Source organism: Salvelinus alpinus, chromosome 14 (genome assembly GCF_045679555.1).
Source record: "Salvelinus alpinus chromosome 14, SLU_Salpinus.1, whole genome shotgun sequence".
Lineage (NCBI taxonomy): Eukaryota > Metazoa > Chordata > Actinopteri > Salmoniformes > Salmonidae > Salvelinus > Salvelinus alpinus.
The window spans coordinates 45,031,789-45,058,461 of NC_092099.1; the positions used below are offsets into that span (position 1 = coordinate 45,031,789).

Genomic DNA, 26,673 nt, shown 5'->3' on the forward strand with positions numbered 1-26,673 from the left:
TGATGCTGGACGGGCGGGCAGGTGCGGGCAGCGATCGGTTGAAGAGCATGCATTTAGTTTTACTTGCATTTAAGAGCAGTTGGAGGCCACAGAAGGAGAGTTGTATGGCATTGAAGCTCGTCTGGAGGTTGGAGGTTCTATCAGGAGGTTGGTTAACACAATGTCCAAAGAAGGGCCAGAGGTATACAGAATGGTGTTGTCTTCATAGTAATCCTTGTCCATTACTGTCCTGGTTAGTGATTTTTGTCTTATTTCACTGTAGAGCCTCTAGCCCTGCTCAATATGCCTTAACCAACCATTTAGTTCCCCCTTCCACATATCTCTCATCATTACTCAATGCCTAGGTTTTACCTCCACTGTATTCACATCCTACCATACCTTTGTCTGTACATTATGCCTTGAATCTATTCTATCGCACCCAGAAACCTGCTCCTTTTACACTCTGTTCTGAACGTAATAGACGACCAGTTCTGATAGCCTTTAGCCGTACCAATATACACAGGCAGTTAGAAAAGCCAAGGCTAGCTTTTTCAAGCAGAAATTTGCTTCCTGCAACACAAACTCAAAATTGTTCTGGGACACGGTTAAAGTCCATGGAGAATAAGAACACCTCCTCCCAGCTGCCCACTACACTGAGGATAGGAAACTCCGTCACCACCGATAAATCTACTATAATTGAGAATTTCAATAAGCATTTTTCTACGGCTAGCCATGCTTTCCACCTGGCTACCCCTACCCCGGTCAACAGTACTGCACCCCCCACAGCAACTCGCCCAAGCCTTCCCCATTTCTCCTTCTCCCAAATCCAGTCAGCTGATGTTCTGAAAGAGCTGCAAAATCTGGACCCCTACAAATCAGCCGGGCTAGACAATCTGGACCCTTTCTTTCTAAAAGGATCTGCCGAAATTGTTGCAACCCCTATTACTAGCCTGTTCAACCTCTCTTTCGTATCGTCTGAGATTCCCAAAGATTGGAAAGCAGCTGCGGTCATCCCCCTCTTCAAAGGGAAGGACACTCTTGATCCAAACTGCTACAGACCTATATCTATCCTACCCTGCCTTTCTAAGGTCTTCGAAAGCCAAGTCACCAAACAGATCACAGACCAATCCCACCGCACCTTCTCCGCTATACAATCTGGTTTCCGAGCTGGTCATGGGTGCACGTCAGCCACGCTCAAGGTCCTAAACGATATCATAACCGCCATCGATAAGAAACAATACTGTGCAGCAGTATTCATCGACCTGGCCAAGGCTTTCGACTCTGTCAATCACCACATCCTCATCGGCAGACTCAATAGCCCTTGGTTTCTCAAATGACTGCCTCGCCTGGTTCACCAACTACTTCTCTGAACATTTATGAGCCATGATTCCCGGCAATAGATGAATCCTACGTGGCACTCGGCTACTTCTCTGACCAATTATGTCACAGATAATTGTATGTTTGGGATACAGAGATTAGATAATCATTCACAAATCATGTTAAACACTTTTATTGCATACAGAGTGAGTCCATGCAACTTATTATGTGACTTGTTAATCAACTTTTTACTCCTGATGTTATTTAGGCTTGACATAACAAAAGGGTTGAATACATATTGACTCAAAACACTTCAGCTTAACATTTTTTTAAATAATTTGTAAAAAGTTCTAAAAACAAAATTCCACTTTCAAATTGTGGGGTATTGTGTGTAGATCAGTGACACAGGCTTTAACACCACAAGAAAATGTGGAACAAGTCAAGGGGTGTGAATACTTTCTGAAGGCACTGTATATTTTTGTTTAACACTGTATATGGCTGGTACCATCATCAAATTTAGATTTTTTTAACATATGGAACCCTGTGTGTGTGTGTGTGTGTGTGTGTGTGTGTGTGTGTGTGTGTGTGTGTGTGTGTGTGTGTGTGTGTGTGTGTGTGTGTGTGTGTGTGTGTGTGTGTGTGTGTGCGTGCGTGCGTGCGTGCGTGCGTGCGTGCGTGCGTGCGTGCGTGTGTGTGGTGGGTTGGAAATAATCCTTTGTGCTCGTTAATGCATTTAAAAACACGTGAAAATATTAATTTATTTTTTGTGGAGAGCCAATGACTGAATTCTGCAAGAGGAGGGAGAGAGAGTCGGCTTTTCTTTTATGATGACTCCAAGGCTTAGTAATGAAACGTTATAATTATATTTCTCTGGATAGGAACTACTGTAAGACTGTATCTGTGTTGTACTTCCCCCTGCTGGTTTCCTGGAGCACGCTTCCTGTTGAGGCAGGTGCTACAGCGGATACGGCAGGAGAAGTTCCACCTCCATTCCAGAGAAATGTGAGGGGGATTGTGGGAAGCTGAGCGGTACGACCACTGCTACAGGAGTGGTAGAAAAGGTTTAGCTATATTCAAATTTCAAGCGAAGCGAAGCATTGGAGCAAAGTGTTGTCAAGTGGAGGCGCCGCCTCTGCTCAAAACCCACTGTCAGAGTAGGAGGTTCTGGTCTCCATTCAGTCCATGGCCACGTTTGGTGGGAGGTGCACAGGAAGCAGTTGACCCTCACCAGGGGTTGACCCTCACCAGGGGTTGACCCTCACCAGGGGTTGACGCTCACCAGGGGTTGACCCTCACCAGGGGTTGACCCTCACCAGGGGTTGACCCTCACCAGGGTTGACCCTCACCAGGGGTTGACCCTCACCAGGGGTTGACGCTCACCAGGGGTTGACGCTCACCAGGCGCTCACCAGGGGTTGACCCTCACCAGGGGTTGACCCTAACCAGGGGTTGACCCTCACCAGGGGTTGACCCTCACCAGGGGTTGACGGTCACCAGGGGTTGACCCTAACCAGGGGTTGACCCTCACCAGGGGTTGACCCTCACCCCTGGTCTCATCTCTCCAAGCTTATGCTCTACACACATTCGTGCTGGAAGGCTTGTCTGTACATCGGCTTCGGGTCCGAACGCTGGATCGACCCCAACCTTGTATTCGCCTCGTTGAGGTACCAGTACTTCTACTTCTTCTGGTTCTCTGTGCATATCTTCACCACTGTGGGCGACATGACTACCTGTTTATGATGGCAGACCTGCTGATCACCATGCTGGTGTTTGCCTCCATCGTGGGACCAGACTGGCTAATCCTACCTCATCCAAACTTCTTCCATTTAAGAATGATGGAGGCCACTGTGTTCTTGGTGACCTTCAATGCTGCAGAAATGTTTTAGTATCCTTCCCCAGATCTGTGCCTCGACACAATCCTGTCTCGGAGCTCTACGGACAATTCCTTTGACCTCGTGGCTCATGACTCTGTCATGCACTGTCAACTGTGGGACCTTATATAGACAGGTGTCTGCCTTTCCAAATCATGTCCAATCAATTGAATCTACCACAGGTGGACTCAAATCAAGTTGTAGAAACATCTCAAGGACGATCAGTGGAAACAGGATGTACTGTACCTGAGCTCAATTTTGAGTCTCTGGATTTTATTATTAATACATTTGCAAAAATGTCTAAAAACCTGTTTTCACTTTCATTGTGGGCATTCGTGTGTAGATTGATGAGGGGGGGGGAAAATGATTTAATCAATTTTAGAATAAGGCTGTAACGTAACAAAATGTGGAAAAAGTCAAGGTGTCTGAATACTTTCCAAAATGCATTGTAAAACCACAAGAAGCTATTCTTTTTCTGCACCAACCTTGACAGGATAGTGCTAACCAACGTACCATGCCGACATAGCCATTTTACCTTGATAGGGGAGCAGATAGTAATACACGTTAGTAATAAATAGAGATAGTAATAAATCAAAGTTTATTTGTCACGTGCGCAGAATACAACAGTTGTAGACCTTACAGTGAAATGCTTACTTACAGGCTCTAACCAATAGTGCAAAAAAGGTATTAGGTGAACAATAGGTAAGTAAGAAATAAAAACAACAGTGAAAAGACAGTGAAAAACAGTAGCGAGTCTGGGTACTCGGACTCGCTAGTAGTCCGGGTAGCCATTTGATTACCTGTTCAGGAGTCTTATGGCTTGGGGGTAAAAACTGTTGAGAAGCCTTTTTGTCCTAGACTTTGCACTCCGGTAATACAGTACATTCTATTATACATGAATCGACAGACATAGCAAAGGGGGGATACCTAGTCAGTTCCACAACTGAAAGCATTCAACTGAAATGTGTCTAACACATTTAACCCAACCCCTCTGAATCAGAGAGTTGTGGGGTGCTGCCATAATCAACATCCAGGGACCAGTAGTCATTGAGGGTTAATTTGCCTTGCTCAAGGGCAGAGCGGCAGATTTTTCCACTTTGCCAGCTCTGGGATTTGAACCAGTGACCTTTCAGTGTTCACGCTTAACCGCTAGGCTACCTGCCACCTACCAGTCAATTATAACTTTACATCAATGCTACTACAGTAATTTAAAATAGTCATTCCGAATAGTCATTGTAATCAAACCTCCATATATTTGAACAAATCTATTTAAAAGGTACATTTTATTGATTGAATGTTTCCAGTTGGGAACACCGCATGATAAAGGATTCTGTTAGGCATTTATACATTTTCACTTAGTGAGCCATCCAGAGGAGCCATCAGCTGCTGCAGCATTCTATTTCCGCGTTCCCTTTAAATTGCGCATAGCCTACGTAGTAGAGTGAAGGTGTGTTCCAGGAAGTGTAACGGGACACGGCCAGTGGACGCAGCCCCAGCCATACATCAGTGGCGTATTCATTAAGATTCTGTTGCAAAACGTTTTTTAAACGGAAGAAAACGGAACTAAATGGGGAGGGACCTATCTGAGTTTGTCCAATTCAAACTAACGTTTTCGTTGCTAAACGCAACTGTTTGCAACTGTTTGGACTAATGATTACACCCCACGACTGTTTGCATGCATAAGCATTTACTAAAAAAAAAACGGATTTTTACATGACATGGGGGGCTACCACTGACTATCAGAATCCATGATGGAGCCTCAAGAGGAGAAGCCCATTATATACACAATGGAGAACAAGCCGATTGTGACATGTGAGTGTTTTGTTGGTGGGATGATGTTGCAGTCGTTTTATTCAGCCGGACAGCTGTTTGTAGCGAGGTTTGTGAGTTTGACACTGAGCTCAGGCAAGGCAGCTAGTTGCGGCCGCATATCAGTGGCCTTAAAAGAATGGGCTGGCTTTGTAACGTCAGCACCATTTCTTGCAGGACAGTGACCGTCGCCGCTTGACAAATTGAAAACGTTACTTGAACCATATCACCGTTTCTTTCCTTATCATTTTATGATGAGATATGCATTAGACTACGCTACTATATCAGCTAATGTAGACAGATAATATTTGCTGTCCTCCTTACGCCACAGCTCGTGATGCAGTTTCATCAACCTGCTGTCATCATGCAAAACTGCACCTGCTTCAGACTGGATACATAACACCTAGCTTAGCCGGGGGCTAAATCTTTAGGCTATATACAGACAGTGGCTACAGTGTGAGCAGTGGTGTAAAAATACTTTAAAGTAGTACTTAAGTCGTTTTTTTTTGTATCTGTACTTTACTATTTATATGTTTCACAACTTGTACTTTTACGTCACTACATTCCTAAAGAAAATAATGTACTTTTTACTCCATACATTTTCCCTGTCACCCAAAAGTACTTGTTAAATTTTTGAATGCTTAGCAGGACAGAAAAATGGTCCACGTACATCCCTGGTCATCTCTACTGCCTCTAATCTGGCGGACTCACTAAACACAAATGCTTCGTTTGTAAATTATATGGAAGTGTTGAAGCGTGCCCCTGGTTATCCGTAAATACGTTTTTAAAAAACAAACTAGAAAATCGTGGCGTCGGGTTTGCATTCAAAGCAATTTGAAATGATTTATACTTTTAATTTTTTCAATTACATTTACTTTTTTTTTTTTTTTTTTCACCTTTATTTAACCAGGTAGGCTAGTTGAGAACAAGTTCTCATTTGCAACTTTTTTAATACTGAGGTATATTTGTGTGTGTGTGTGTGTGTGTGTGTGTGTGTGTGTGTGTGTGTGTGTGTGTGTGTGTGTGTGTTGGGAGAAACTCCTCTGTTGGCCTTTCAAGTGAGCTTCTCAAAAAAGTTATTTTAAGGTTTGACCCTATTGGTGGTCTTGACAGCTCCGGCCTGCCAGTCACTGGACCACCCTGACCGGTCAACAAGCTCTCACAGTCACGTCAGAATTAGGTTAAAAAATGTTTCTCAAAGGTGTTCCAAACATCAAATGTCAAACTGTTTAAGGTTAAGTTTCAGGCATTAACTCTGAAATCGTAAGGTTTTGGGATAGACTTAAAACAAACATCTCAAAAAACAACTTTCTATCACTGGATTCGAAACATGCAACTTTTGGCGCCGGACAAAGACTCCCATCCACTATCCCCGTCCGTAAGGACCTTGCAAAACTGCAACCTATTTTAAGGTAACAGCGCTCACTGTTGCCACGTAATCTCCCAACGCCCATCTAACATGGATGTACGTCGAATACTGATTTGTATCACAGGTGACCTGGCTGGGCTGGTAGCCTATGGGCTTAATATACCATACTTCTATTAGCCCGATTTTAAACTCAACTCTGCAATTTATTGTGCGGCGACTAGTGTGGAGCTCCGACGTCACATAAAATTGCGTAGAAAAAAATAATAATATTAAAAAACGACTGATTGTTTTGTGTAATTGCGTGCTATTCTCTGGGTGCTGAAAATCAGTCGTTCTTGATTAGAAAACGTAATTTTATAAGACGTCGGAGCTCTAGTCCACCGCCACTAGTCGCCGCATGTCTCCATCATAAATCATTGAGTTTAGTCAGCTATACTACTGGCAGCCTATAGGTTTCCTATTCTTAATTTGAGGGATGAATGGATGAGGAAGTCAGTGATTCAAATATAAGTAGAATGACCTCCGGTATGCTTGATACGAACTGTCATCATTTCCATTGTAGCCAGAAAACCTTAGTGTTTGTTTATGAGCTTCAGTTCTCTTCTCTCTGTGGGGACCATACCAGGGCTGTTCTCTCTGTGGGGACCATACCAGGGCTGTTCTCTCTGTGGGGACCATACCAGGGCTGTTCTCTCTGGGGGACCATACCAGGGCTGTTCTCTCTGTGGGACCATACCAGGGCTGTTCTCTCTGGGGGACCATACCAGGGCTGTTCTCTCTGTGGGACCATACCAGGGCTGTTCTCTCTGGGGGACCATACCAGGGCTGTTCTCTCTGTGGGACCATACCAGGGCTGTTCTCTCTGGGGGACCATACCAGGGCTGTTCTCTCTGTGGGGACCATACCAGGGCTGTTCTCTCTGGGGGACCATACCAGGGCTGTTCTCTCTGTGGGGATCATACCAGGGCTGTTCTCTCTCGGGGGACCATACCAGGGCTGTTCTCTCTGGGGGACCATACCAGGGCTGTTCTCTCTCGGGGGACCATACCAGGGCTGTTCTCTCTGGGGGGACCATACCAGGGCTGTTCTCTCTGGGGGACCATACCAGGGCTGTTCTCTCTAGGGGGACCATACCAGGGCTGTTCTCTCTCGGGGGACCATACCAGGGCTGTTCTCTCTGGGGGGACCATACCAGGGCTGTGTGCAGTTTTACTATTAGAGGCGACAACAGGATGTACTAGCAGAGCTATACAGCGTTGGTCTCTGAACAGCCCTATTTACAAGGGCAAAGTCTCAGCTTTATGGTGCAGCACAGCCTTACAGCATTTGTATGATTGAAAGGTCAATTAGATTTGAAGTCCAATGGCTGTTTGCCTGTGACAGACACACAAAACAGCAGCAATAGAAGCCTCACAAGGGACGTACTACATTCTCCCAGTGCATGTGTACCACAAGTGTGTTAGAATATTCCCACAGCTTCATTATGTCAAGCCATGTTCTGTTTCTTAGTCCTGAATGCCCAGCAGTGGGCTTTGCTTTGCTGTTGTCTAAGTAACAACAGAATGCTGTTACTGAGACACAGAATTTGGTTCTGGGAGTCTGGTGGGGGATGGGGTACCCCCTGTCATATCAACCTTTAACCACACAGGAACAGGTTGGTTCTGGGAGTCTGGTGGGGGATGGGGTACCCCCTGTCATATCAACCTTTAACCACACAGGAACAGGTTGGTTCTGGGAGTCTGGTGGGGGATGGGGTACCTCCTGTCATATCAACCTTTAACCACACAGGAACAGGTTGGTTCTGGGAGTCTGGTGGGGGATGGGGTACCTCCTGTCATATCAACCTTTAACCACACAAGGAAAGGTTGGTTCTGGGAGTCTGGTGGGGGATGGGGTACCTCCTGTCATATCAACCTTTAACCACACAAGGAAAGGTTGGTTCTGGGAGTCTGGTGGGGGATGGGGTACCTCCTGTCATATCAACCTTTAACCACACAAGGAAAGGTTGGTTCTGGGAGTCTGGTGGGGGATGGGGTACCCCCTGTCATATCAACCTTTAACCACACAAGGAAAGGTTGGTTCTGGGAGTCTGGTGGGGGATGGGGTACCCCCTGTCATATCAACCTTTAACCACACAGGAACAGGTTGGTTCTGGGAGTCTGGTGGGGGATGGGGTACCCCCTGTCATATCAACCTTTAACCACACAGGAACAGGTTGGTTCTGGGAGTCTGGTGGGGGATGGGGTACCTCCTGTCATATCAACCTTTAACCACACAAGGAAAGGTTGGTTCTGGGAGTCTGGTGGGGGATGGGGTACCTCCTGTCATATCAACCTTTAACCACACAAGGAAAGGTTGGTTCTGGGAGTCTGGTGGGGGATGGGGTACCTCCTGTCATATCAATCTTTAACCACACAAGGAAAGGTTGGACGTGTCTGGAAACAACACCAGGGCAGAGGGGTGATAGCCAGCAGGGCTTATTGAGTCTGTAGCTGGATCATAGGGCAGGGCTATTCAATCCAGTCCTGAAGTTCAACTGGCTATTTTAAATGAACATATAATCCCGTGTTGACAGGTGCTTATTGGGTATCAGTTCTCCTCATTCTCTCTCTTCCTTCCCTCACTCTCTTTCCTCCTTCCTTCCTTTCCTCCCTCCTCTTCCCTAATCTCCCCCCTCTCTCCACAAGGTGCTGGGGACCAGGCCTTGTTCACTTCTCTCTACACCCCATTGGCCCAGCAGCTTCCCAGGGAACCAATGGAGTGGAGGAGGTGAGTGCTGACAAGATGTGCCTGGAAGTAATTGGTCTAATCGAAACAGTTTTTTTGTTGTTGTTGGTACTGCTGAATGACTTTGTCGACTAAATGTTGGCTTTCTGGTCTATGCTAGATAAGAGCATCTCGGTGTATAAGCATTATAATATATAAACTCCTTTATAGAACGTCTATATCATAATATTTTTTTCGTTGATCTCAGGTCGTATGGACGAGCACCAAGGATGATCCATTTAGAGGCCAACTTTGTCCAGTTCAAAGAGGAACTCCTCCCTAAAGAGGGAAACAAAGCCCTCCTCACTTTCCCCTTCCTCCATATCTACTGGACAGACTGCTGTGTACGTGGTGCTGTGCCCGTTTTACTGTAAACACACACACACACACACACACACACACACACACACACACACACACACACACACACACACACACACACACACACACATTCTTGTACCGCTAACCTTGTGGGGACACACAATTCAGTCTCATTCAAAATCCTATTTTCCCTAACCCTTTAACCCTAACCCCAAAACCTAACCCTAAAATTAACCCCAGCTGCTAACCCTTAATTTAATTCTAACCCTAACTCTAACATTAACCCTAAACCCCCTAGAAATAGTATTTGACCTCGTGGGGACTAACAAAAGTTCCCCAGTTGGTCAAATTTTAGTTTGTTTATTATTCTTGTGGGGATTTGAACACGTGTAACACACACACACACACACACACACACACACACACACACACACACACACACACACACACACACACACACACACACACACACACACACACACACACACACATGAATTCTACTCTACCCTCCATTAAATAACCGGTGGGATGTAACAGCCTAGCTAGAGGATTTGATCCAGAGTGGATTATCAGTGTTATTCTCAGTGCAGGCAGCAGATGGATGGCTGACAGACAGACACAACACATTACATGTTGTGTATTCCAGCTGGTTCAAATATAGTTTGCATTTAGTCTCAGGAGGATTCCTCTACTATTCCTTCCTTCCTTCCTTCCTTCCTTCCTTCCTTCCTTCCTTCCTTCCTTCCTTCCTTCCTTCCTTCCTTCCTTCCTTCCTTCCTTCCTTCCCTTCTTCCTTCCTTCCTTCCTTCCTTCCTTCCTTCCTTCCTTCCTTCCTTCCTTCCTTCCTTCCTTCCTCCCTCCTAATGAGTGTAACCTGGCTGGCCCCTCAGTTTGTTCAGGGAGATCAGTGGAAAAGTGCTGAGGAAACAGCATGTTGATGTACTAAAAGGGCGGTTCACTTGTTTTAAGGAAGTACAGTCCAGTCAGCGACTCGTGACCGACATGGGAAACAGTGCCCTAACGGATAGCTATTGCAGAGAGCCTTTTTTGTTTTAGAAGCACTTTAGTATATCAAGGCTGTTGGACTCATTAAAGAGTAAATGTCATTCATCCAGGGCATTTGATAGTAATGACTCCTATAGAGGTTTGCACCACTACTATTTCCTGGCATTTGATGCCCTGAAAAGGGACTGGAGATACATAGCGTTTTGTTTTGTTTTTACTCGTAATGTGAGAGAGTTACTTTATGATTGTCTGAACAGTGAACACACAAAACATACCTCATTGTTATTATTATTATTATTATTATTGTTGTTGTTATTACTGTTGTTATTATTATAATTATTAATATTATTGTTATTATTGTTGTTATTGTTATTATTATAAATATTACTATGATTGTTATTGCTGTTATGCAGATATTGTTGTTATTATTATTATTACTATGACTGATATTGTTATTATTACTTGTATTATTATTATTGTTATTATTAGTATTATTAGTGTTATTATTGTTATTATTAATGTTGTTATTGTTGTGGTTGTTGTTGTTATTATAATTATTGTTAATATTGATGTGGTTATTATTGTGATTATTGTTAATATTATTATTATTGTTGTTATTACGGTTATTGTTATTGCTGGTATTATTGTTTATTATTATTATTGCTGTTGTTATTGTTTATTATTATTATTGTTGTTGTTATGGCTGGTATTATTGTTATTATTTATTATTATTATTGTTAATATTATTGTTAATATTATTATTATTGCTGTTATTGTTATTATTATTATTATTATTATGGGTTCAGAAAGGACTAACCAATGAGTTCTAACAGATTAGAAATTATTTCGAAACAACTTTATGAATGAATAATGAACTGTCAATAAACCCTCTAGGACATAGAGGTGTACAAGGCGTCAGTCAGGGACAACATGATGAGGTGGCAGGGCAACCTGCGGCTCCACGGGTCAGCTGACTGGGTCATCGTTGTCGTGGAGACCAGCGACGCCAAGAAGAAGAACAAGACCAACATCCTGCCTCGCTCCTCCTTAGTGGACAAGATCCGCAACGACTTCTGTAACAAGCAGAATGACCGGTGAGACACACAAGATACAAACAAAATGGACACACTTTACAACACAAGATACAAACAAAATGGACGCTGGAAATGAGAAACACAAATAGCCAGAAGAAAGAATTGTTCTGACAGATCAGATACAAATGTCTCCCCTCTCTCTCCTTCTCTCTCTCTCCTTCTCTCTCTCTCTTTCTCTCTCCTTCTCTCTCTCATTCTCTCTCTCTCCTTCTCTCTCCTTCTCTCTCCTTCTCTCTCCTTCTCTCTCTCATTCTCTCTCTCTCCTCTCTCTCTCCTTCTCTCTCTCTTTTTCTCTCTCTTTTTCTCTCTCTTTCTCTCTCCTCTCTCTCTCTTTCTCTCTCCTCTCTCTCTCCTTCTCTCTCTCTTTTTCTCTACTCTCTCTCTTTCTCTCTCCTCTCTCTCTCTCCTTCTTTCTCTCTTTTTCTCTCCTCTCTCTCTCTCTCTTTCTCTCTCTCTCTCCTCCCTCTCTCTCCTCTCTCTCTCTCCTTCTCTCTCTCCTCTCTCTCTCCTTCTCTCTCTCTTTTTCTCTCCTCTCTCTCCTTCTCTCCTTCTCTCTCTCTCTTTCTCACCTAGTTGTGTGGTTCTGTCAGACCCTCTAAAGGATTCGTCCAGGTCTCAGGAGTCGTGGAGTGCCTTCCTGCTGAAGCTGAGGACTCTACTGCTGATGTCCTTCACTCAGAACCTGGGACGCTTCGAGGAGGACATGCGCACCCTCCGGGAGAAATGCAATCAGCCTGGCTGGAGCTTCTGTGACTACTTCATGGTACAGGTAGGTCTGTACCTGCCAGTCTGTGTGTCTCAGGTGAGAGCATGTCTCAGGTGAATCTGTGGTTTTATACAGGGAGAAGAGGGTGTGTGTGTGTTTATTTATTTATATATATATATATACACTACCATTCAAAAGTTTGGAGTCACTTAGAAATGTTCTTGTTTTTGAAAGAAAAGCAAAAAAAATGGTCCATTAAAATAACATAAAATTGATCAGAAATACAGTGTAGACATTGTTAATGTTATAAATTACTATTGTAGCTGGAAACAACTGATTTTTAATTGAATATCTACATAGGTGTACAGAGGCCCATTATCAGCAACCATCACTCCTGTGTTCCAATGGCACGTTGTGTTAGCTAATCCAAGTTTATAATTTTAAAAGGCTAATTGATTATTAGAAAACCCTTTTGCAATTATGTTAGCACAGCTAAAAACTGTTGTTCTGATTAAAGAAGCAATAAAACTGGCCTTAGACTAGTTGAGTATCTGGAGCATTAGCATTTGTGAGTTCGATTACAGGCTCAAAATGTCCAGAAACAAATAACTTTCTTCTGAAACTCACCAGTCTATTCTTGTTCTGAGAAATGAAGGCTATTCCATGTGAGAAATTACCAACAAACTGAAGATCTGGTCCAACGCTGTGTAATACTCCCTTCACAGAACAGCGCAAACTGGCTCTAACCAGAATAGAAAGAGTGGGAGACCCCGGTGCACAACTGAGCAAGAGGACACATACATTAGAGTGTCTAGTTTGAGAAACAGACGCCTCACAAGTCCTCAACTGGCATCTTCAGTAAATAGTACCCGCAAAACACCAGTCTCAACGTCAACAGTGAAGAGGCGACTCCGGGATGCTGACCCTCAACTTTTGAACAAGTGTGTGTGTGTGTGTGTGTGTGTGTGTGTGTGTGTGTGTGTGTGTGTGTGTACTAATCAGTTTCTGAACTGTAGGTTTGATCACGTGTGATGTGTTGTGTGTATCTGTGTTTTGTTGTGTGCAGGAGGAGTTGGCCTTTGTGTTTGAGATGTAGGTTTGATCACGTGTGATGTGATGTGTGTACCTGTGTTTTGTTGTGTGCAGGAGGAGTTGGCCTTTGTGTTTGAGATGCTACAGCAGTGTGAGGATGCCCTGGTCCAGTACGACGAGCTGGACGCGCTCTTCACTCAGTATGTTCTCAACTTCGGGGCTGGAGGTACATGTATAGCCACTCCCTCTCACGCTTTAGAATCATATCAAATGTATTTTATATAGCCCTTCTTACATCAGCTGATATCTCAAAGTGCTGTACAGAAACCCAGCCTAAAACCCCAAACAGCAAGCGATGCAGGTGTAGAAGCACGGTGGCTAGGAAAAACTCCCTAGAAATGCCAAAACCTAGGAAGAAACCTAGAGAGGAAACACGCTATGAGGGGTGGCCAGTCCTCTTCTGGCTGTGCCGGGTGGAGATTATAACAAAACATGGCCAAGATGTTCAAATGTTCATAAATGACCAGCAGGGTCAAATAATAGTAATCACAGTGAACAGGTCAGGGTTCCATAGCCTCAGGCAGAACAGTTGACACTGGAGCAGCAGCACGGCCAGGTGGACTGGGGACAACAAGGAGTCATCATGCCAGGTAGTCCTGAGGCATGGTCCTAGGGCTCAGGTCCTCGGGCTCAGGTATAGGGCTCAGGTATAAGTAATCTAATAAGTGTCTTTGGAAAGTATTCAGACCCCTCGACTTTTTCCACATTTTGTTAGGTTACAGCCTTATTCTAAAATTGATTAAATTGTTTTTTCCCTCATCAGTCTACACACAATACCCCATCATGACAAAGCAAAATCAGGATTTTAGACATTTTTTCTAATTTAATAAAAACAAATAACAGATATCACATTTACACCAGTATTCAGACCCTTTGCTCTGAGACTTGAAATTGAGCTCAGGTGTATCCTGTTTCCATTGATCATCCTTGAGATGTTTCTACAACTTGATTGGAGTCCAGCTGTGGTAAATTCAATTGATTGGTCATGATTTGGAAAGGCACACACCTGTCTATATAAGGTCACACAGATGACTATGCATGTCATAGCAAAAACCAAGCCATGAGGTCGAAGGAATTGTCCGTAGAGCTCCGAGACAGGATTGTGTTGAGTTACAAATCTGGGAAGGGTACCAGAAAATGCAGCGTTTTTGGTCCACAAGAACACAGTGGCCTCCATCATTCTTAAATGGAAGAAGGTTGGTACCACCAAGACTCTTCCTAGAGCTGGCCGCCCGGCCAAACTGAGCAATCGGGGGAGAAGGACCTTGGTCAGGGAGGTGACCAAGTACCCGATGGTCACTGACAGAGCTTTAGAGTTCCTCTGTGGAGATGTGATAACCTTCCAGAAGGACAACCATCTCTGCAGTACTCCACCAATCAGGCCTTTATGGTAGAGTGGCCAGACGGAAGCCACTCCTCAGTAAAAGGCACATGACAGCCCGCTTGGAGTTTGCCAAAATGTAACTAAAGACTCTCCGACCATGAGAAACGAGATTCTCTGGCCTGAATGCCAAGCGTCACGTCTGGAGGAAACCTGGCACCATCCCTACGGTGAAGCATGGTGGTGGCAGCATCATGCTTTGGGGATGTAGCAAAAATAATTAAAAACCTGTTTTTGCTTTGTCATTATTAGGTAATGTGTGTAGATTGATGAGGATAAAATGTTTTAAATCCATTTTAGAATAAGGCTGTAACGTTACAAAATGTGGTAAAGTCAAGGGGTCTAAATACTTTCCGAATGTACTGTATAATATTATGAAAAAGCTTAATATGTAAATTATGTAATTGATATAAAAACAATTTTGTTTTTGTATTTTCAGTCTTTCAGTCAGCAGACACTTTAATCCAAATCAATTTACAGTCATGCGTGCATACGTTTTACGGACGGGTGGTCCCGGGAATCGAACCCACAATCCTGGCTTTGCAAACACAATGCTCTACCAATTGAGCTAAAGGACCACATAAATATATAGCCACCTCCCGTGTGGCGCAGTGGTCTAAAGCTGTGCCACTAGAGATCCTGGTTCGAGTCCAGGCTCTGTCGCAGCTGGCCGCGACCGGGAGACCCACAATTGGCTCAGCGTCGTCTGGGTTAGGGGAGGGTTTGGTCGGCAGGGATGTCCTTGTCCCATCGCGCTCTAGCGACTCCTGTGGCGGGCCGGGCGTATGCACGCTGACACGGTCTCCAGGCGTTTCCTCCGACACATTGGTGCGGCTGGCTTCCGGGTTAAGCGGGCATTGTGTCAAGAAGCAGTGCGGCTCGGCCTGGTCGTGTTTCGGAGGACGCACGGCTCTTGACCTTCGCCTCTCCCGAGTCCATACGGGAGATGCAACGATGAGACAAGACTGTAACTACCAATTGGCCAACATGAAAATGGGGAGAAAAAGGGGTAATAATAAATAAATAAATAAGTGCCACAAACTGCCTCTCACAGAGCGGCACGTCTTGCTCTTCATTGTAATCAGAGGGCTGATTATAAATACTATGCAGCCAGTCTCTCTTGGCTGAGAGTTGAGGAGAGACTGACTCCATCACTTCTTCCTTTTATAAGAAACATTCATGTGTTGAAAATCCCAAATTGTTTGCATAGTCAACTTACACACAGCTCTGACACACACACACTTATCCCACCAGACATGCCACCAGGGGTCTTTTCACAGTCCCCAAATCCAGAACAAATTCAAGAAAGTGTACAGTATTATATAGAGCCATTGTTGCATGGAACTCTGTTCCATCTCATATTGCTCAAATAAACAGCAAACCTGGTTTCAAAAAATAGATCAAGCAACACCTCACAGCACAATGCCTCTCCCCTATCTGACCTAGATAGTCTACATATCAACACAAACTATGTGTGCCTTTTTTAAAATATTGATGTAGTTCTGTCCTTGAGCTGTTCCTGTCTATTAATGTTCTGTATTATGTCATGCTTCATGTTTTGTGTAGAACCCAGGAGGAGTAGCTGCTGCTTTCTCAACAGCTAATGTGGATCCTAATAAAATACAAAAAACAGCTAATGTGGATCCTAATAAAATACAAAAACCAGCTAATGGGGATCCTAATAAAATACAAAACACAGCTAATGTGGATCCTAATAAAATACCAAAAACAGCTAATGTGGATCCTAATAAAATACCAAAAACAGCTAATGTGGATCCTAATAAAATACCAAAAACAGCTAATGGGGATCCTAATAAAATACCCCCCCCAAAAAAAATACCCCCAAATAACTCAAGCTTTATAATTCAGCGACTCAATACATTAAAATCAGCATCTAGTTGTGTCTTTCTGCTCATCTCTGTGTCCGTGTGTAGACTCGGCCAAGTGGCTGGGTTCCTTCTGCTCCCCGGTGAAGAGATGGACTGGCTTGCTCCTGCGGCGCCCCATAGACATGGAGAAGAGAGATGGGATCCAGAGCGGGCAGGCTAGCCTGCTGGAGCTACGCAGCTACCTGTTCTGTCGTCAGTGTACCCTGCTCATCTTCCTCCAGAGGCCCTGGGAGGTGACACAAAGAGCCCTGGAGCTGCTGCATAACTGTGTCCAGGAGCTATGCCTGCTGGAGGTACGATTACTGGGTGGTGATGGGGTACGGTTACTGGGTGGTGATGGGGGAAGGGTTACTGGGTGGTGATGGGGGAAGGGTTACTGGGTGGTGATGGGGTACGGTTACTGGGTGGTGATGGGGGAAGGGATACTGGGTGGTGATGGGGAAGGGTTACTGGGTGGTGATGGGGGAAGGGTTACTGGGTGGTGATGGGGAAGGGTTACTGGGTGGTGATGGGGGAAGGGTTACTGGGTGGTGATGGGGTACGGTTACTGGGTGGTGATGGGGAAGGGTTACTGGGTGGTGATGGGGGAAGGGTTACTGGGTGGTGATGGGGGAAGGGTTACTGGGTGGTGATGGGGGAAGGGTTACTGGGTGGTGATGGGGGAAGGGTTACTGGGTGGTGATGGGGGAAGGGTTATTGGGTGGTGATGGGGGAAGGGTTACTGGGTGGTGATGGGGGAAGGGTTACTGGGTGGTGATGGGGGAAGGGTTACTGGGTGGTGATGGGGGAAGGGTTACTGGGTGGTGATGGGGGAAGGGTTACTGGGTGGTGATGGGGGAAGGGTTACTGGGTGGTGATGGGGGAAGGGTTACTGGGTGGTGATGGGGGAAGGGTTACTGGGTGGTGATGGGGGAAGGGTTATTGGGTGGTGATGGGGGAAGGGTTACTGGGTGGTGATGGGGGAAGGGTTACTGGGTGGTGATGGGGGAAGGGTTACTGGGTGGTGATGGGGGAAGGGTTACTGGGTGGTGATGGGGGAAGGGTTACTGGGTGGTGATGGGGGAAGGGTTACTGGGTGGTGATGGGGTACGGTTACTGGGTGGTGATGGGGGAAGGGTTACTGGGTGGTGATGGGCGAAGGGTTACTGGGTGGTGATGGGGGAAGGGTTACTGGGTGGTGATGGGGGAAGGGGGAAGGGTTACTGGGTGGTGGTGGGGGAAGGGTTACTGGGTGGTATTGGGGTACGGTTACTGGGTGGTGATGGGGGAAGGGTTACTGGGTGGTGATGGGGTACGGTTACTGGGTGGTGACGGGGGAAGGGTTACTGGGTGGTGATGGGTGGTGATGGGGAAGGGTTACTGGGTGGTGATGGGGTACGGTTACTGGGTGGTGATGGGGGAAGGGTTACTGGGTGGTGATGGGGGAAGGGTTACTGAGTGGTGATGGGGGAAGGGTTACTGGGTGGTGATGGGGGAAGGGTTACTGGGTGGTGATGGGGGAAGGGTTACTGGGTGGTGATGGGGTACGGTTACTGGGTGGTGACGGGGGAAGGGTTACTGGGTGGTGACGGGGGGAGGGTTACTGGGTGGTGATGGGGGAAGGGTTACTGGGTGGTGATGGGGGTACGGTTACTGGGTGGTGATGGGGGAAGGGTTACTGGGTGGTGATGGGGGAAGGGTTACTGGGTGGTGATGGGGGAAGGGTTACTGGGTGGTGATGGGGTTTGGTTACTGGGTGGTGATGGGGGAAGGGTTACTGGGTGGTGATGGGGGAAGGGTTACTGGGTGGTGATGGGGGAAGGGTTACTGGGTGGTGATGGGGGAATGGTTACTGGGTGGTGATGGGGTACGGTTGCTGGGTGGTGATGGGGGAAGGGTTACTGGGTGGTGATGAGGTATGGTTACTGGGTGGTGATGGGGAAGGGTTACTGGGTGGTGACGGGGGAAGGGTTACTGGGTGGTGATGGGGAAGGTTACTGGGTTGTGATGGGGGAAGGGTTACTGGGTGGTGATGGGGGAAGGGTTACTGGGTGGTGATGGGGGAAGGGTTACTGGGTGGTGATGGGGGAAGGGTTACTGGGTGGTGATGGGATACGGTTACTGGGTGGTGACGGGGGAAGGGTTACTGGGTGGTGATGGGTGGTGATGGGGAAGGGTTACTGGGTGGTGATGGGGTACGGTTACTGGGTGGTGATGGGGGAAGGGTTACTGGGTGGTGATGGGGGAAGGGTTACTGAGTGGTGATGGGGGAAGGGTTACTGGGTGGTGATGGGGGAAGGGTTACTGGGTGGTGATGGGGGAAGGGTTACTGGGTGGTGATGGGGTACGGTTACTGGGTGGTGACGGGGGAAGGGTTACTGGGTGGTGACGGGGGGAGGGTTACTGGGTGGTGATGGGGGAAGGGTTACTGGGTGGTGATGGGGTACGGTTACTGGGTGGTGATGGGGGAAGGGTTACTGGGTGGTGATGGGGGAAGGGTTACTGGGTGGTGATGGGGGAAGGGTTACTGGGTGGTGATGGGGTTTGGTTACTGGGTGGTGATGGGGGAAGGGTTACTGGGTGGTGATGGGGGAAGGGTTACTGGGTGGTGATGGGGGAAGGGTTACTGGGTGGTGATGGGGGAATGGTTACTGGGTGGTGATGGGGTACGGTTGCTGGGTGGTGATGGGGGAAGGGTTACTGGGTGGTGATGGGGAAGGTTACTGGGTTGTGATGGGGGAAGGGTTACTGGGTGGTGATGGGGGAAGGGTTACTGGGTGGTGATGGGGGAAGGGTTACTGGGTGGTGATGGGGGAAGGGTTACTGGGTGGTGATGGGATACGGTTACTGGGTTGTGATGGGGAAAGGGTTACTGGGTGGTGATGGGGGAAGGGTTACTGGGTGGTGATGGGGAAGGGTTACTGAGTGGTGAACGGGGAAGGGTTACTGGGTGGTGATGGGGGAAGGGTTACTGGGTGGTGATGGGGGAAGGGTTACTGGGTGGTGATGGGGGAAGGGTTACTGGGTGGTGGTGGGATACGGTTAATGGGTGGTGATGGGGGACGGGTTACTGGGTGGTGATGGGGGAAGGGTTACTGAGTGGTGATGGGGAAGGGTTACTGGGTGGTGATGGGGGAAGGGTTACTGGGTGGTGATGGGGGAAGGGTTACTGAGTGGTGATGGGGAAGGGTTACTGGGTGGTGATGGGGGAAGGGTTACTGGGTGGTGATGGGGGAAGGGTTACTGAGTGGTGATGGGGAAGGGTTACTGGGTGGTGATGGGGGAAGGGTTACTGGGTGGTGATGGGGGAAGGGTTACTGGGTGGTGATGGGGAAGGGTTACTGGGTGGTGATGGGGGAAGGGTTACTGGGTGGTGATGGGGGAAGGGTTACTGAGTGGTGATGGGGAAGGGTTACTGGGTGGTGATGGGGGAAGGGTTACTGAGTGGTGATGGGGAAGGGTTACTGGGTGGTGATGGGGGAAGGGTTACTGGGTGGTGATGGGGGAAGGGTTACTGAGTGGTGATGGGGAAGGGTTACTGGGTGGTGATGGGATACGGTTAATGGGTGGTGATGGGGAAGGGTTACTGGGTGGTGATGGGGGAAGGGTTACTGGGTGGTGATGGGGGAAGGGTTACTGGGTGGTGATGGGGGAAGGGTTACTGGGTGGTGATGGGGGAAGGGTTACTGGGTGGTGGTGGGATACGGTTAATGGGTGGTGATGGGGGACGGTTACTGGGTGGTGATGGGGGACGGGTTACTGGGTGGTGATGGGGGACGGGTTACTGGGTGGTGATGGGGGAAGGGTTACTGGGTGGTGATGGGGGAAGGGTTACTGGGTGGTGATGGGGAAGGGTTACTGGGTAGTGATGGGGAAGGGTTTCTGGGTGGTGATGGGGGAAGGGTTACTGGGTGGTGATGGGGGAAGGGTTACTGGGTGGTGATGGGGGAAGGGTTAATGGGTGGTGGTGGGGTACGGTTACTGGGTGGTGGTGATGGGGGAAGGGTTACTGGGTGGTGATGGGGGAAGGGTTATTGGGTGGTGATGGGGGAAGGGTTACTGGGTGGTGATGGGGGAAGGGTTACTGGGTGGTGATGGGGGAAGGTTACTGGGTGGTGATGAGGTACGGTTACTGGGTGGTGATGAGGTACGGTTACTGGGTGGTGATGGGGGAAGGGTTACTGGGTGGTGATGGGGGAAGGGTTACTGGGTGGTGATGGGGAAGGGTTACTGGGTGGTGATGGGGGAAGGGTTACTGGGTGGTGATGGGGGAAGGGTTACTGGGTGGTGATGGGGGAAGGGTTACTGGGTGGTGATGGGGGAAGGGTTACTGGGTGCTGATGGGGGAAGGGTTACTGGGTGCTGATGGGGGAAGGGTTACTGGGTGCTGATGGGGGAAGGGTTACTGGGTGGTGATGGGGGAAGGGTTACTGGGTGGTGATGGGGGAAGGGTTACTGGGTGGTGATTGGGGAAGGGTTACTGGGTGGTGATGGGGGAAGGGTTACTGGGTGGTGATGGGGGAAGGGTTACTGGGTGGTGATGGGGGAAGGGTTACTGGGTGGTGATGGGGGAAGGGTTATTGGGTGGTGATGGGGGACGGTTACTGGGTGGTGATGGGGGAAGGGTTACTGGGTGGTGATGGGGTACGGTTACTGGGTGGTGATGGGCGAAGGGTTACTGGGTGGTGATGGGGGAAGGGTTACTGGGTGGTGATGGGGTACGGTTACTGGGTGGTGATGGGGGAAGGGTTACTGGGTGGTGATGGGGTACGGTTACTGGGTGGTGACGGGGGAAGGGTTACTGGGTGGTGATGGGGGGAGGGTTACTGGGTGGTGATGGGGGAAGGGTTACTGGGTGGTGATGGGTGGTGATGGGGTACGGTTACTGGGTGGTGATGGGGGAAGGGTTACTGGGTGGTGATGGGGGAAGGGTTACTGAGTGGTGATGGGGGAAGGGTTACTGGGTGGTGATGGGGGAAGGGTTACTGGGTGGTGATGGGGGAAGGGTTACTGGGTGGTGATGGGGTACGGTTACTGGGTGGTGACGGGGGAAGGGTTACTGGGTGGTGATGGGGGGAGGGTTACTGGGTGGTGATGGGGGAAGGGTTACTGGGTGGTGATGGGGTACGGTTACTGGGTGGTGATGGGGTACGGTTGCTGGGTGGTGATGGGGGAAGGGTTACTGGGTGGTGATGAGGTACGGTTACTGGGTGGTGATGGGGAAGGGTTACTGGGTGGTGACGGGGGAAGGGTTACTGGGTGGTGATGGGGAAGGTTACTGGGTTGTGATGGGGGAAGGGTTACTGGGTGGTGATGGGGTAAGGGTTACTGGATGGTGATGGGGAAGGTTACTGGGTTGTGATGGGGGAAGGGTTACTGGGTGGTGATGGGGGAAGGATTACTGGGTGGTGATGGGGGAAGGGTTACTGGGTGGTGATGGGGGAAGGGTTACTGGGTGGTGATGGGATACGGTTACTGGGTTGTGATGGGGGAAGGGTTACTGGGTGGTGATGGGGGAAGGGTTACTGGGTGGTGATGGGGGAAGGGTTACTGGGTGGTGATGGGGGAAGGGTTACTGGGTGGTGATGGGGGAAGGGTTACTGGGTGGTGATGGGGGAAGGATTACTGGGTGGTGATGGGGGAAGGGTTACTGGGTGGTGATGGGGGAAGGGTTACTGGGTGGTGATGGGGGAAGGGTTACTGGGTGGTGATGGGGAAGGGTTACTGGGTGGTGATGGGGAAGGGTTACTGGGTGCTGATGGGGGAAGGGTTACTGGGTGCTGATGGGGGAAGGGTTACTGGGTGCTGATGGGGGAAGGGTTACTGGGTGGTGATGGGGGAAGGGTTACTGGGTGGTGATGGGGGAAGGGTTACTGGGTGGTGATGGGGGAAGGGTTACTGGGTGGTGATGGGGGAAGGGTTACTGGGTGGTGATGGGGGAAGGGTTACTGGGTGGTGATGGGGGAAGGGTTACTGGGTGGTGATGGGGGAAGGGTTACTGGGTGGTGATGGGGGAAGGGTTACTGGGTGGTGATGGGGGAAGGGTTACTGGGTGGTGATGGGGGAAGGGTTACTGGGTGGTGATGGGGGAAGGGTTACTGGGTGGTGATGGGGAAGGGTTACTGGGTGGTGATGGGGAAGGGTTACTGAGTGGTGATGGGGGAAGGGTTACTGGGTGGTGATGGGGGAAGGGTTACTGGGTGGTGATGGGGAAGGGTTACTGGGTGGTGATGGGGGAAGGGTTACTGGGTGGTGATGGGGGAAGGGTTACTGGGTGGTGGGGGGGGAACAGTTGCTTTTTTCACTTTTCTTTTTCTCCTTCACTCTCTCTCTGTCTCTCTCTCTCTCGCTCCTTCACTGTCTCTCTGTCTCTCTCGCTCCTTCTCTGTCTCTCTCTCTCTCTCTGTCCTTCGCTGTCTCTCTGTCTCTCTCTCTCGCTCCTTCGCTGTCTCTCTGTCTCTGTCTCTCTCTCTCCTTCGCTGTCTCTCTGTCTATCTCTCTCTCCTTTTCTGTCTCTCTCGCTCCTTCACTGTCTCTCTCTCTCTCTCGCCCCTTCACTGTCTCTCTGTCTCTCTCGCTCCTTCACTGTCTCTCTGTCTCTCTCTCTCTCTCGGTCCTTCTCTGTCTCTCTCTCTCGCTCCTTCGCTGACTGTCTCTCTCTCTCGCTCCTTTGCTGTCTCTCTCTGTCTCTCTCTCTCCTCTCTTTTTCACCGATGTTTTTGTCTCTGTTTAATTACAAGATTTTTGCAGTGTGCTGTTAGCTAAACTGTTGTTGTTGTGTAGGTGTCTATGCTGGAGGGTGCGTTAGACTGCTGGGTCTTCCTCAGCTGCCTGGAGGTGCTGCACCGTATAGAAGGCTGCTGTGACCAGGCCCAGCTAGAGGCTAATGTCTCCCACACTGTGGGCCTGTGGGCCTATGCTACTGACAAGGTAGGCTTCCTAGCCACTGTGCTTCTGCCTCTGCATTGCTTGCTCTTTGGAGGTTTAGGCTGGGTATCTGTAAAGCACGTTGTGACATCTGCTGATGTAGAAAGGGCTTTATAAAATACATTTTATTTGATTGGTTGAAGGTCGCACAACATTATTATATTCTAACTAATATAAATGTACCTCATAACTACTCACCTTGAACCAAGGCAGGTAGCCTAGCGGGGCGGCAGGTAGCCTAGCGGTTAGAGCATTGGGCCAGTAACTGAAAGGTTGCTGGATTGAATCCCCGAGCTGACAAGGTGAAAATCTGTCGTTCTGCCCATGAACAAGGCAGTTAACCCACTGTTCCCCGGCAGGCTGTCATTGAAAATAAGAATTTGTTCTTAACTGACTTGCCTAGTTAAATAAAGGTAAAATATATATTTTTTAAAGTTCATATTGTTTATTTTCTTAACTTCTTTCAAACCCAACTCTTCCCTCCCTCCCTCCCTCCCTCCCTCCCTCCCTCCCTCCCTCCCTCCCTCCCTCTCTCCCTCTCTCCCTCCCTCCCTCCCTCCCTCCCTCCCTCTCCCAGCTGAAGTCTCTGGGCTATATGTGTGGTCTGGTGTCAGAGAAGGGTCCGCTGTCTCTGGAGTTGAACCGAACTGTGGACCTGCTGGCTGGACTGGGGGATGAGAAGGCTGAGACTGGTGAGAGGGTGCGGTGTCATTGGGGAGTATACAAATTATAGGCAGGAATAAAACCGTAAAACATTTGAATGGGAAACAACATTAGCTCGATATGGGCTCTCAGTAGATTGGCGTTGACGAAGCAGACGGGATGAGATATAGGTTCTGAGCCAAATGCTACAGCAACGTACAGAGCACTCCTCCAGTGGGATCAATTCCTCACTTGTCCTAGTCCTCTTTTCTCCTACCTCTTTCAGTCCACAGCTTGCAGAGCCCTTATAAAAAACTGAAGGAGGCCCTGTCTTCTGTGGAGGCATTTGAGAGACATTATCTTGTAAGTTCAGATATGAATCATGTTGGTTTGTATGTGGTGACAAGCTGTCAGATAAAAAGTATGTTGGCTTGATTCATTAAACTAAACGGCATCAATTTATCCCCCTGTGCCTCCCTCCCTCCTTCCTTCCCTCTCTACTCCCTCCCTGCCTCCCTCCCTCCTTTCCTAATTTCCTCGCTCCATCCCTCCTTTCTTCCCTCCTTTCCTCTTTCCCTCCATTCCTCTCTCCCTCCTTTCCTTCTTTCCTCGCTCCCACCTTTCCTCCATCTTCCCTCCTTTCTTCCCTGCTTTCCTCTCTCCCTCCTTTCCTCCTTTCCTCCCTCCCTCCCTCCATCCTCTATCTGTCCATCAGGAGTTGTCCCATGCTGCTGTGGAGATGTACAGGGCCATCGGCAGGATGAGGTCAGCGGGGCTCGTTGGGAAGAGCCTGGCTGAGTTCTACATGTAAGAGACCGTGATGGTCATCATTCCACTTCCGCCTGGAAATGTCTTTCTACCGTCTTCTGTCAAGTACAGGACATCTAGTAACTTCATTGTGTGTGTGTGTGTGTGTGTGCGTGTGCGTGTGCGCGTGCGCGTGTGCGCGTGATAAGGAGGAAGGGTGATCCTGAGCAGGCGGAGAGCTTCTTACAGAATGCTCTGAGGTCATACGTGTCAGAGGGGTGGAGCCTACTTGTCACTCACACCAGGAAGCAGATGGCCGAGTGCCAGAAACTGCAGGGGAAGACAGAGAAGTATCCCCAATCAATGAAACCCCAAAGAGCCAGTAAGGCAGAGGCAGGAGCACAGCGGAAAAACTCCCTGGAAGGCAGGAACCTTCACTGGATGTAAATGAGTAGAAAAGTGTAATGCCAAAGATGTCAATTGTTGCCATTATGTATTGTTGCCATTTCTATATTCAGATTCAGAGAACTTTGATGTCCTCAGAGAGGCAATTCATTTTGCAGCAGTCATAACACACAATTTTGAATAAAAACAAATAAGAAGAAAACTACAACAAATAGCAAAGGATGTTTACTATAAGCTAGTCTGAAGGACCAATTTATTTTGCATATTGTAGCTCTTGTTCTCATTGCCCATTGCCTGCTTATTTCCTTGACAACCCACCCTTAGCTACCTGCAGACAAGTGCCTTGTTGGCAGGTGATGCCAATCTGACCAATGAGGAAAGGATTCACTTCTGTCAGGAGATCCTGACTTTCGCCAACCAATCAACAGACAGCAAGGGTAAGCAGCCAGTCATAGCAGATTATTTTAGTCAGTCAACATGGTTTAGGTCTACCCCCTGTTCCTGGAGAGCTACTCTCCTGTCCTGTAGGTTTTCGCTCCAACCCCAGTCGTAACTAACCTGGGCCTCGTTCGATTGCCAAACGTTTTCGAATGTTTGCGGATTAGAAATGCCGTTGATTTCGAGCCGACGTGATTCCTTATTCTACATGTCAGAGAGGCGTGTTTGTTCTACGTAACATATTTATAACGGAAAGTTCCAGAACGTTGCGTCCTGCTGAACGTGTCAGGTGTGCTAGGTTAGTGTTGGATCCCTGATGTAGATCCATCCATTGACACGTTATTATATTTCACCGTGCCCCTGTCTCTCTCTCTCCCTTCACCTCTTATCCCTCTACAGCCCAGAAGGTGACGCTCGGTATGAGTTCTTTCGCCCAGCTCAAGCAGCTGCAGTTCCGCCCGGCAACAGCCACGGTGCACTCTGGCACCGCCCTGCAGGTAGAGTTGTGTCTGCGCAGCTTGATGCCTGTGGCCGTGCCTCTGGAGCAACTGGCTGCCAGTGTTCACTTAAATCTGGAGCAGGGAGAGACTAACGGGAAGACCAGGGGGCCAGAGAGACGGCTATACCCAGGGACGGTGGTTTTCCCCCTGGGTAACTCCTCAGCGATGCCCCCCTCCGCTGCTGGTCCTTCTCCGGAGCTGGAAGAGATCCAGGACCGCAGTCCCTCGGACCCTCGTAGCCTCAACTCCACCGGCATGGTGTGTAAGAACACACACCTGGTCATGCGTCGTCATGACAGCAGCCCGTCACCGGACACGCCCAACCTTGTCAGCCCAGTTCCTGTTGTCATGGATGACGGGGCAAATATGCTAATGAGCGGTGATGTCACTCTGCTGCTGGGCAACAACAGCATTGTCTTCAGTGTACCAGTAAGACC

At 48.4% G+C, this 26,673-nt stretch overlaps 1 protein-coding gene across 2 annotated transcripts in view; it reads left to right on the plus strand.

Annotated features, from left to right (window-relative positions):
* The first annotated feature begins 4,696 nt into the window (after positions 1–4,696).
* LOC139538948 (trafficking protein particle complex subunit 10-like) overlaps positions 4,697–26,673 on the plus strand; it is a 32,327-nt gene continuing 10,350 nt past the window's right edge. Inside the window, exons 1-14 of one of the 2 annotated variants that reach the window (XM_071341538.1) lie at positions 4,697–4,978; positions 9,032–9,113; positions 9,319–9,454; positions 11,331–11,530; positions 12,104–12,299; positions 13,383–13,494; positions 16,644–16,891; positions 23,361–23,507; positions 24,082–24,196; positions 24,433–24,509; positions 24,862–24,953; positions 25,103–25,243; positions 25,623–25,735; positions 26,136–26,665. In XM_071341538.1, the coding sequence (XP_071197639.1) occupies positions 4,915–4,978; positions 9,032–9,113; positions 9,319–9,454; positions 11,331–11,530; positions 12,104–12,299; positions 13,383–13,494; positions 16,644–16,891; positions 23,361–23,507; positions 24,082–24,196; positions 24,433–24,509; positions 24,862–24,953; positions 25,103–25,243; positions 25,623–25,735; positions 26,136–26,665 (2,253 nt within the window). In that variant the 5' untranslated portion in view covers positions 4,697–4,914. The remainder of the gene's footprint in view (positions 4,979–9,031; positions 9,114–9,318; positions 9,455–11,330; positions 11,531–12,103; positions 12,300–13,382; positions 13,495–16,643; positions 16,892–23,360; positions 23,508–24,081; positions 24,197–24,432; positions 24,510–24,861; positions 24,954–25,102; positions 25,244–25,622; positions 25,736–26,135; positions 26,666–26,673) is intronic. The other variant, XM_071341537.1, reaches the window with a different exon arrangement.